At 57.9% G+C, this 10,645-nt stretch overlaps 2 protein-coding genes across 3 annotated transcripts; one reads left to right on the top strand and one right to left on the bottom strand.

Annotated features, from left to right (window-relative positions):
- Window positions 1-2,168: 2,168 nt before the first annotated feature.
- BAG4 (BCL2 associated athanogene 4) lies at window positions 2,169-6,746 on the bottom strand. The gene is made up of 4 exons (XM_030464045.1): window positions 6,642-6,746; window positions 4,575-4,838; window positions 4,147-4,374; window positions 2,169-3,556 (listed from the first exon to the last, which is right to left on the bottom strand). The coding sequence occupies exons 1-4, from the start codon at window positions 6,717-6,719 to the stop codon at window positions 3,083-3,085; spliced, it is 1,044 nt and encodes a 347-aa protein (XP_030319905.1). The 5' UTR covers window positions 6,720-6,746; the 3' UTR covers window positions 2,169-3,082.
- Window positions 6,747-6,839: 93 nt separating this feature from the next.
- Window positions 6,840-9,599, top strand: LSM1 (LSM1 homolog, mRNA degradation associated). 2 transcript variants are annotated; one of them, XM_030464057.1, is made up of 5 exons: window positions 6,841-6,938; window positions 7,537-7,605; window positions 8,281-8,396; window positions 9,074-9,181; window positions 9,370-9,599. In XM_030464057.1, the coding sequence occupies exons 1-5, from the start codon at window positions 6,893-6,895 to the stop codon at window positions 9,580-9,582; spliced, it is 552 nt and encodes a 183-aa protein (XP_030319917.1). In that variant the 5' UTR covers window positions 6,841-6,892; the 3' UTR covers window positions 9,583-9,599. The 2 variants fall into 2 exon arrangements, with proteins under 2 accessions (XP_030319918.1, XP_030319917.1); XM_030464058.1 differs by having other exon boundaries at window positions 6,840-6,938; window positions 9,074-9,593.
- Window positions 9,600-10,645: the final 1,046 nt, after the last annotated feature.

The raw sequence follows: 10,645 nt of genomic DNA on the forward strand, positions 1-10,645 counted from the left end.
AAAGGAAGGAAAGGAAAGGAAAGGAAAGGAAAGGAAAGGAAAGGAAAGGAAAGGAAAGGGAAAGGAAAGGAAGGAAAGGAAGGAAAGGAAAGGAAAGGAAAGGAAAGGAAGGAAAGGAAGGAAGGAAAGGAAAGGAAAGGGAAAGGAAAGAAAGGAAAGGAAAGGAAAGGAAAGGAAAGGAAAGGAAAGGAAAGGAAAGGAAAGGAAAGGAAAGGAAAGGAAAGGAAAGGAAAGGAAAGGAAAGGAAAGGAAAGGAAAGGAAAGGAAAAAGGAAGGAGAAAAGAAAAGAAAATGAGGAAAAGAAAAAAGAAAGAAAGGGAAAAGAAAAGAAAAGAAAAGAAGAAAAGAAAAGAAAAGAAAAGAAAGAAAGAAAAGAAAAGAAAAGAAAAGAAAAGAAAAGAAAAGAAAGAAAGAAAAGAAAAGAAAAGGGAAAGAAAGAAAGAAAAGAAGGAAAAGAAAAGAAAAGAAAAGAAAAGAAAAGAAAAGAAAAGAAAAGAAAAGAAAAGAAAAGAAAAGAAAAGAAAAGAAAAGAAAAGAAAAGAAAAGAAGAAAAGAAAAAAGCCTCAGCCAGCTCCATGAGTTCCAGACTTGGGAGTTGGAGCTAAACCCAGGCTGCAGCTCTGCCCCTTCTCAGGGGGTTTATGAAGGATCTGGTTTGGCTGAGCTGGGGGGGGGGTCCCTGCTGCCCAGGGGGGGGTCCCTGCACCCCCCATCTGCCTTGGCTGGGTTGATGTGCTGATGATTTCATTTTCTCTGACTTGCACCATCTCTTGGAACAGTGAGGGGAATCCAAACCTTTGTGTCAACAGCCCTGCCAAGCAGACAACAGAGCAAATGTGGTAAGAGGGGAAGGAATGAGCTCTTTGGTAATTCCCTGCAGAGCACATGCTCCCTCTCAACAGTGCTCAAGGGTCACAGGAGCTGGAACTGAGCCTGCTCAGCAGCACCAGGACTCAGCTTTCTCACCCTGCACCCAGCATTTCTTGGTGGGTGATGGGTTTTGCTGCCCCTGTTGCCTTTCAAAAAAAAGAAAAAAAAACCTCAGTGAAGTTATCACTGCCTCGTGCTCATTCAGTGACCATGCAGCAGTATCTGGGGAGGATTTAGAATCACAGAATCCTAGAATGGGCTGGGTTGGAAGGGACCTCAGAGCTCATCAAGTCCAACCCTTGATCCACTCCCCCCGTGGTTCCCAGCCCATGGCACTCAGTGCCACATCCAGGCTCTTTGGAAAGATCTCCAGACACGGAGAATCCACTCCTTCCCTGGGCAGCCCATTCCAATGCCTGATCACCCTCTCCAGAAAGAAATTCTTTCTCATCTCCAACCTAAACCTCCCCTGGCACAACTTGAGACCCTGCCCTCTTGTCTTGCTGAGAGTTGCCTGGGAAAAGAGCCCAACCCCCCCCTGGCTCCAACCTCCTTTCAGGGAGTTGCAGAGAGTGATGAGGTCTCCCCTGAGCCTCCTCTTCTCCAGCCTCAACACCCCCAGCTCCCTCAGCCCTTCCTCACAGCAATTCTGCTGGATCCCTTCACAGCCTCCTTGCTCTTCTCTGCACCTGCTCCAGCACCTCAATCTCCTTCCTGAGCTGAGGGGCCCAGAACTGGACACAGGACTCAAGCTGTGGCCTCACCAGCGCTGAGCACAGGGGCAGAATCCCTTCCCTGGACCTGCTGGCCACGCTCTTCCTGAGCCAGCCCAGGATGCCATTGGCCTTCTTGGCCACCTGGGCACACTGCTGCCTCCTCTTCAGCTTCCTGGCAATCCAGACTCCCAGGTCCCTTTCTGCCACTCTGTGCCCAGCCTGGAGCTCCCCATGGGGTTGTTGTGGCCAAAGTGCAGGACCCGGCACTTGGAATGTTGAACCTCATCCCCTTGGGATCATCCCAACTCTCCAGTCTGTCCAGGTCCCTCTGCAGAACAATTTCAGGACATTACAGGCAGCATTTAACAAGACTGAACTGTAAGATAAAACTAAAGGGGTAGAGACACCAGGATGCTGCTCTTGGTTCCTCTGGGAACCACCTTTTGTCACACCAAGAAACAAACCAAAGCACAGATGAATTCCTGGAGATGCTGCCTTCACCAGAGACAGAAAGGTATAAAGTATAACAAGGGATCTTTTGAAAGAAAAGAGACTTTGAGACAGATTAATTATAAAACAACATTTAAAAGTTGTCAGGGTTTATTATCTTGTCAGGCAGAGGAATGATTCACTTCACAGGGTGCAACCAGGTGGGCAGAAGGCTGAGCCCTCCTCATCCCCCTGCAGGGACAGTGCCAGGAGGATGGCAGTGAGCTGGGGGACAACACTTGCTGTGTGTGGCAGGAATTTACATTTATAAAGTGGATTTATTTTTTTTTTTACCCCCATGACCTGGGAAGGATTTCCAGGCACCCAGCTGCTTGGGATTGCTTTGCTCCCACATCATTCCCTCTGCTCCTTCCAGAGGCTGAAAGGAGATTTCCAGGCTGTGCTCCCATGTCCAGGGGGACACCAGGGGCTGGCTCCTTATGTTGGAGAGGGGACATCATGAGAGGACATCCAGCAGGGCTGCCAGGCTGGCACTGAGCACACTCAAACCCATCCCCAGGAGGACACAGGAGGTTTCATGGTGAGGAAGCTGAAGCTGAGCACACAGGCAGTGAGTGACAAGAGCAGAGTCTTGGTGTGTGGCTGCACGTTGCACGACTCTTGTGACCACATCTGGAGAGTGTTCCAGCTGTTCAGAGAACTCCAGGAGGCACCCACAGACGTGGGCCTGGCTCGGGGAACTTTGTACAGTGGTTTTCTTCCTGCTGATGCAGAGGTCCCCAGGCAGACCCCACCAGTGCTGCTGGGACACACAAACAGTTCAGTTTGCTGCTTCAGACCTCTCTTGATTTATCTGTTGCCGAGTTATTTGCTGGGTTTGGGGTTCTGGGTTTTCTTTCTGATTGTTTGGTTTGGTTTTGTGTGCTAAGCTCGGGGCTTATTGCTATTCCATTGTCAATAGTGCGGAGCAGACAGGGCTGAGATTCAACTGAACTGAAACTCTTTGGAAATTCAACAACAGGCTGGGTGTTGTGGCCGGTGAGCTTTCACAAACCCTTTCTTTCCAGTTTTTCCAGTATGGCCTGAATTCTGTGGACGGACTCTTTCCTGGCCTGCCGAACCCCCTCCTGGCCACCGGTCTCGATGGAATCCAGCTCCAGCAGCAGCTTGGTCAACATCTCCTCCAGCAGCCGGTAGGATTTATCTGTCTTTTTCCCTACAAATTCATCCACCTCTTGCTCCAGCTGCTCGGCCTCCCCCATGACGTGGAGGATTCTCTGGATCTCTGGCTGGACACCAGCTGAAGGTTGGACCTCGGGTTTGGAGCTCCCCGGCGGGAGCTTCCGAGGTGCCCGCTTGTACATCTGGGGCTGAGCACTGTACTGCACCTTGGGGGGGGGGTTTGGGGGCAAGGAAGGGGCTGCCTTGTGGCCATTTGTTGTCCCACAGTGCTGGTGGTTGACCTCGGGGTAGTAGCTGTGTTGGTTTGTGCTTTGCTCAGCTCGGTCGTAAGCAGCATCCTGCAGACAGGGGGGAAAAAACAAAAAGTGTCTGGAAGTGGGAGGGGGTGTCCTGGGTTCACCCCTTATGGGAAGGCAGGGAAGTGGGGCTGGGGGAGCTGGGGAGACCCCTGGCAAGAGGCTCGTGTCTGGAGGGCAAGGTCTGAGCCACTGATTGCTCGTTACCCATGATCAGGGGGGATGCTGAAGGGATTCCAGTGTTGGTCCCATTGGGATACCCTGGAGCAGAACTCATCAGCAGGAAGCCAACCTCTGAGCCATTCCCAAAGAACAGCAGCTCCTGCTTTGGAGACTCCTCAGCAGAGGATGACTGTGCCCAAAACACTCACAGGGGAACACCAGACCCCACGGGGCACTCCCAGGAACGAGGGGAGGGTTTCTGACAACGTGACCCTCCCCAGGACCTGCCTTGGGGACACACCTGATGTCTCCAGGACCTTCCTGAATTCACAGCTGCAGATTTGGGGGTTCTGGAGATTTGCTGGGATTTCTCTGGGGCTTTCTGTCTGCCTGGATGGGCTGTGCTGGGAGGAAGGGGCATTCCCTGGGGGCCGGGCCGTGTGATCCAGAAGTTCTCCCATTGGTTTTACCTTCGTGTCCCAGGCAGGGGGGTGGGACAGAGCTGTGCTGCCAGCCCAGGATGGGTGGGATTCGGAGGAAAAGGGGTTCCCGTGTGCCGAAGCAGCGGGCCAGGCGTAGCGCGGCTGCACCCCATAAACGGGGTGGGGGGCCCAGGTGTCCTCGGGGGGTCCGGGCTGCGGCGTGACCCCCGGATTGCTCTCTCCATATGGATACTGCGGGATGGGCATTCCCGGGGTCTGCCAGAAGAGAGGGGAAGAGGCGTTACCCCCGGGGTCACCCCGAGGACCGGGCAGCCCCGGGAGCAGCCGCAGCATCGGGTTGCCCGGTTCCTGCTTTCCCAGCCCGCAGGCTCCGAGCCTCTGGGGCATGGGGTGACCCCACCAAGAACCAAAACCTGCGGGGCTGGGGACGGGGTGGCTGCTGCCCCATCTCTTACCTGAGGTGGGGAGTAGCCATGAACCTGCTGCCTGCGGAGCGAGGAGCCTTCGCTGGGGCAGTCCTGGGGGGGGCCGTAGCTCCAGGGGGCAGTGGGTGAGGGGGGTCGGTACATGGCCGTGGAATCAGCAGGGTAGGGGGTCCGTGGGGGTCCCGAGCAGTAGTACCCCCGTGCCTGTGTCAGGCTGGGGTAGTGCGGGGCAGCGCCGGGAGCTGGGGGGTAGGGGGGGCTGTAGGCTCCGTTTGCGTAGGGAGAATCCATTGCCTGGGGAGAGGGAAGAGAGGAGGAAAAGTGATGGAGAACAGGAGAGAGGCACAGGGAAAGGACTGACCCTCCCTGCAGCCTGGAATGGGGGGGTCTCCATGCTGATTTTAGATTTTTTCCTGCTGTGATGTTGCTCAGGGGGATGGGAACTGTCACGGGATGAAAAGAGGGCACTGCAGGGGAATAGGTTTGTCCAGAGGGTGGGAAGAGAGGAGGGAGACACTGAGCTTAACCCTGCTGAGCTCCTGGCAGGGAGCAGCTCTGGGGAGGTGCAGCCACACCAGGGTGGCCAGGGACTGACAGGGGGATGGGAAACACTCCAGGAAAGTTAATTTCCTCTTTCAGTCTGCAAACAGAAATGATGCAAGCAGACAAGATGGACCAGTTCTGAGGCCCGAGGAGCAGGGAGCTGGGATCAGCCGCAGGCTCTGCTGGCTTTGAGAACTTCTCCTGCCAAAGGTCTGCATGTCCAGAACACTGGTGGGAATTTATCTCCACAGTAATCCATGTGCACTGAGTGGGAGCTTCCCTCTAAGCACAGAGGTGACAATTAAGCATTAGGATTTCAGGATGACTCCCTGCAGCTTTGGGCAGGTTTGGTTGTTGTTTTGGGTTTTTTTTTTTGCCTGCAAGCTGTGTGACAGAGCAGAGATGCTATCACCTGAATGATGCCTTTTATGAAAGAACTGGATCATCCCATGGGATTAAACCAAGCCACAGTTATGTCTGGACAGCAGACACCTCTTTGGAGAGGGTAAAGCCTTTCCCTTTACACAGCATTTGTGCAATGGTCCCTAAAAAATGCTATTCCTGCAATAAAGCTAACAAATAATAGATGTGGGAAGAGCAAATCGTGGCAGCAGGCACAGTGGGACTGGTGACACTCTGCTGCCTGCTCTGTCCCAAGCTGGTGGCCTCAGTGGTGGCAATGCCACATCAGGTCCTTGTGGAATGGTTTGGGTGGGAAGGGACCTTAAAGCTCACCCAGTGCCACCCCCGCCATGGGCAGGGACCCCTCCCACCAGCCCAGGGCGCTCCAAGCCCCATCCAACCTGGGGCCTTCAGCACTGCCAGGGAATGAGCAGCCACAGCTTCTGGGGGCAACCTGATCCCTGCACTGGCACCCGGGAAGAGGAGGTTCTGTCGGTCAGAGACCGGGACACAGACCAGGACATGGACCAGGACTCGTCCTGCCTGGCGCTGCCCCACTCCCACCACTCATCCCGGCAGAGAAGGCCCCGGGATGTCCCCGGGGATCTCGTCATTAAAGCACATGCCCCAGAAATGTCACCTTGAAGGGGACGGGAAGGAAAAGCGTTACCAGTGGGTGAAACCCCTGCCCACGGGAGGGGAGGGGGAAGGGGGGGCTGCAGGTTTCTAATGCACACCGATCCTTGGGGGAATCGAGCTACGGGGGCTGAGCAAAAGAAATAAACGGGACCCTCGGGGGTGCGGGATGAGCCCACGGACCGGGCACTCGGGGGTCTTTCCCCTCCGCTCGGGTCCAGGTGTTCCGGGGGGTTTCGGGGGCTGACCCGCTCCGCCACACCCCTCCTCCCGCTGTTGCCCCGGTGGGATGCGGATCCCGATCCCGGTTGGGGCAGAGACACTCGGGGCTGCGACCCGAAGGGACGGAACCCGGAGCTGCGACCCGAAGGGACGAAACCCGTGGCTGCTGCCCCCTGGCCCGGCCGCCCAGGGATGGAGCAGCGGGCGGTCTGCAGCCACCTCGGGTGGGTTTAAGTGCTGGATCTGCTGCTTCTGCCGCCGCCGCCGCCTCCCCCCCGCCGCCCCCGGGGTTACCTGCGGGGCCGCGGGCGGGCGGAGGGACCCGGGGGGCCGCACCGGGCCCGGATCAGCGCAGCGACCGCAGGGCTGCATGGCCGCCCGGCCCCGCCCCGCCCACCGCCCGCCTTCCAGCCAATCAGCAGCCAGGGTCCAGCCGGTTCCAGCCAATCGGATCCCGCCGTGCGCGCACGAGCGGCGCGGGTTTAAAGGGGCCCCGCCCGGCGGTCCCGGCTCATGGCGGCGTTTCCGCTGCGGGCGGCACCACCATGAACTACATGCCCGGTACCGCCAGCCTCATCCAGGACATCGACAGTGAGTGCGGGGACGGGACGGGACCCGACCGGACCGGCTCTCCCCGACAAGGCCTCATGGGGCACCGCGTCCCCGCCGGCACCGTCCCGCGGAGTCCCTGCCCCCCCCCCTTCCCATCCCCATCGGATGGTGGACGGGACCCCCGCCTTCCCTTGGGGACTCCCGCCTTCCCTTGGGGACCCCCTTCCCCCCTGAGCCCCCTCTTCTCTGTAGGTGCTGCTTTCCCCCGTGGGAAGTCAGAATCCCCACTCCCTGTGGCTGCTGTCCCCCCCGCCCCGTGGGGTGGTTGGAGCCCCCGTTCTCCGTGGGTTCTGTGTGTCCCCCCCCCCCGTGGGGCTGTCGGACCCCCGAGTTCCCGATGGTTCTGTTCTCCATGGGACGCTCGCCTCCTTCCTCCCCCACCCCGAGTTCCCTGTAGGGGCTCAGACCCCCTCTTTTCTCATGGGTGCTGCCCCCCGTGGGCACCGGTCCCGCGTCCTCGCTCCCCTTGGCCCTGCCGGTGCCGCTTGGCCCCTTCCTGGTTTCCCCGTGATGTATTTTGGGGCTGGGGGTGCGTGAGTGCCCACGCATGGCCCTGGCTGACCCCCTTCTCCCGCAGAGAAACACCTGGTCCTGCTGCGGGACGGCCGAACGCTCATCGGGTACCTGCGCAGCATCGACCAGTTCGGTAACGTCTGTGCGGGGGTCCCGGGGGTCTGAGGGAGGTCCCGGGGGTGTGCGGGGAGTCCCGGGGGGCTGCGGGAGGCTGAGTCCTGGCTTTGGACGTGCCCTTGTGCAGCCGTCTGTGGGGGCTGCCGAAGAAGAGGAGGAGGAGGAGGAGGAGAGGGGGGGAAGCCCCGTGGTGCCCATGGCATGGGGAGGGTGCTCTCAGTGTCCCCTCCCCAGTGGTGCCGTAGCAATAAAGAGGGAGTTTGGGTTGGGTGAAAGTTCCCTGGTTCATTCAGCCCCTTGGTAGTGGGTTGTGGGTTTTTTTTTTTTCAGCTAGAAACGTGAGTTTTCAATTAAATCAGTTCTGGGCAGCACTGTGGTGGCAGGTGGTGGGTTTTTTCAGGTGTGTTTGTGTTGTGGATTAAACTCTTGCAAGTTCCCCTCGGGCTTGGTTGGGCTATCCCAGTTTAGGGTGCTGTTCCTCCTTGCCTCTGGCACCCACTTTTGGGGCAGATATAGCCCAGGAGATTTATGCTCCATTGTCTTCTCTGCCATCATCAGCCTGGGGTGGTCCAGGCTCTGTCAGTGTCACCTGCTGGTGCCATCACTGCTCTGGGGTTTCTGGGGTGGGACCCTCTTTCTCTCCAGGAATCACAGCCCAACAAGGTGCTGTTCTCTCTCTCAATCCCTGCAGCAAACCTGGTGTTGCACCAGACCGTGGAGCGCATCCACGTGGGCAAGAAGTATGGGGACATCCCACGAGGCATCTTTGTTGTGAGAGGAGAGAACGTTGTTCTGCTGGGGGAAATAGTAAGTAGTGCCCTGCCTCTGCCCTGCCTGCTGCTCCCTGCTGGCCCAGCCTCAGGGGACACCGTCCTGAGTCGGCTGGTGCTGTCACACTCACACATCACCCCAGTTGCTCCCTAGGAGCCCCCTCCCATGAACAGGTATCCTGGGGGTCCCCTGTCTTCCCTGGGGGTCCCCTGTCTTCCCTGGGGGTCCCTGCCCACATCTCCACCTGTTTTTGGGTGCCTCCAGCACCCCTGTTTTACATCACCGTGAGCCAGTGAGAGCCCAGGTGTTCACAGGACCAAGTCCCCAAGCTGGTGAGGCCAGAGTTGGGGACAGACCCTGCCTCTGGCCTCAGGAACTGTTCTGCTCCACTGACTTTGTCAGGAGTGATGGGGAACATCATCCATGGGGCAGCAGGACCTTGTAGAAGGTCTGGGATGTCCCTGAAGCCCAAACACAGGAGAGGGGGGGGGTGCCAGTGCCCCAGGGGAGGCACAAGTGTGAATCCTTGATAGCTTTTTTTTCCCTTCCAGCCTGGAAATGCCCTGACTGATGAGATGGGCTCAGCAGAGGTGATCTCAGCCCAGCTCTGAGCTGTCCCAGGGGCAGAGCTGTGCCTGGAGCATCCCAGGGGCAGAGCATCCTTGGAGCAGAGCTGTGTCCCTGTGGTGCTGAAGGGTCCATTTCTCTTGCAGGACCTGGAGAAGGAGAGTGACACCCCCCTGCAGCAGGTATCCATCGAGGAGATCCTGGAGGAGCAGCGTGTGGAGCAGCAGGCCAAGCAGGAGTCAGAGAAGCTGAAGGTGCAGGCACTGAAGGAAAGGGGCCTCTCCGTGCCCCGGGCAGACACCCTGGACGAGTATTAGGGGTGCTGCCCCTGGGACCCTTCCTCCATGGCAGAGCCAGGGGTGCTCTGTGACCCCGCCAGTGCCCGGGCAGGTCTCTTGGGAAAGGCGGTTTTTATTTCCAGATGGTGTTTTCTGTGGCACAGGTAACTGGTGAACAAACGATGCCTTTGGTTCCTCCTGGTGGAGAAGGAGGAGAGGAGGTGTTGGGCTGTCCTCAGAGGCAGCCAGGAGTGCTGGGGAGCCACGAGTGTTTGTGTTCAGGAGGTGAATCCCGGGGTCCTTCGGGTTTATTTGCTTTTTTTCCTCCTCCTTCTCTCGTGACTCCGGGTGAGAGTTTTTCCTTGATGTGTAAATAAATCCTTGATCTCAGCAACCATGGGTTTGTCTGTGTTTCACATCTGTTCCTCACCTCTCTTGGGACCAACCCCCCTTGTGCAGCAGGGCAAAGGGGACCCTTGGTCCTGCCACCAGAACAACAAAAAGCTTAAGGACGTGGTGAGACCCCTCCCTGGGTGCCCCCTGCACCCCAATAAGGGCACCTGGCTCCCCCCCAGCCCAGCTGTGGCTGCTCTGCTGCAGCTCAGCTCCCTCATCCTCTGATCAAGGGCAGCCACAGCTGGGATGGCCCAAGGCTACTGGCCACACTTGGGTGACCAGTAGCCACTCTGCTCCTGCAGGGTGTCCTGGGTGCTTTGGAGGAAAGCCACAGCAGGTAGGAGAGTCCTTCGTGCCTGAGGCTGTTTTGGGGTGCTCGGTGGCAGTGTTGGGGTGGTGGCAGAGGGGCAGGGGTTGGAGGTGGGGAAGAGCAAACCCTGGGGGCTCTCCTGGCAAACCTCCACGGTTCCCTCCCCTGGGGAAGTGCCTGGGATTGGGGGGTGAGGGTCCCCACCGGTGGGTTTGCTCAGCCCAAGGGGCTCTTTTCATTGCAGAATGAGCCCAGCCCCACAGGGAGGGGTCTGGCTGCAGCATTTTGGGGCAGCAAACAGTTTGGGGTGCCCCCCCTCCCGCCCCAAAATGTCTCACGGGGTGGGCTTTGTGCTTTTGGGGAGAAAACACCTCTTCCTGGTTGTGTTTGCCTGTGGGGGATCTTGTTAGCCCGGTGGTAGAACGGGTGTGAACAAGGAAATGGGATTTCTTGCTTTAACAAAATAAAAAAACACAACCAGAAGCTTTTAGGGGGCTGGGGGGCTCCTGCACTGTCAGGAAACTCCTTTTCAGTTCTCTGACTCTGCAGCCCCTGGTACTGGGGGCGGGGGGGGGCTTAGGGGGACTTTGGGACCCCCTGGTTTGGGTGGGATGGGCCCCCCCTCCTTGTGGGTCTGGGGTCTTGTTCTGAGGAAGAGGAGGAGGAGGATGCTGTCCCCACTGCTGGGGGTCCAGGGCTGCTGCCCCCATCCTGAGGGGGGTGCAAGGAACTCG

This window comes from Calypte anna, chromosome 22, assembly GCF_003957555.1.
Source record: "Calypte anna isolate BGI_N300 chromosome 22, bCalAnn1_v1.p, whole genome shotgun sequence".
Taxonomy (NCBI): domain Eukaryota; kingdom Metazoa; phylum Chordata; class Aves; order Apodiformes; family Trochilidae; genus Calypte; species Calypte anna.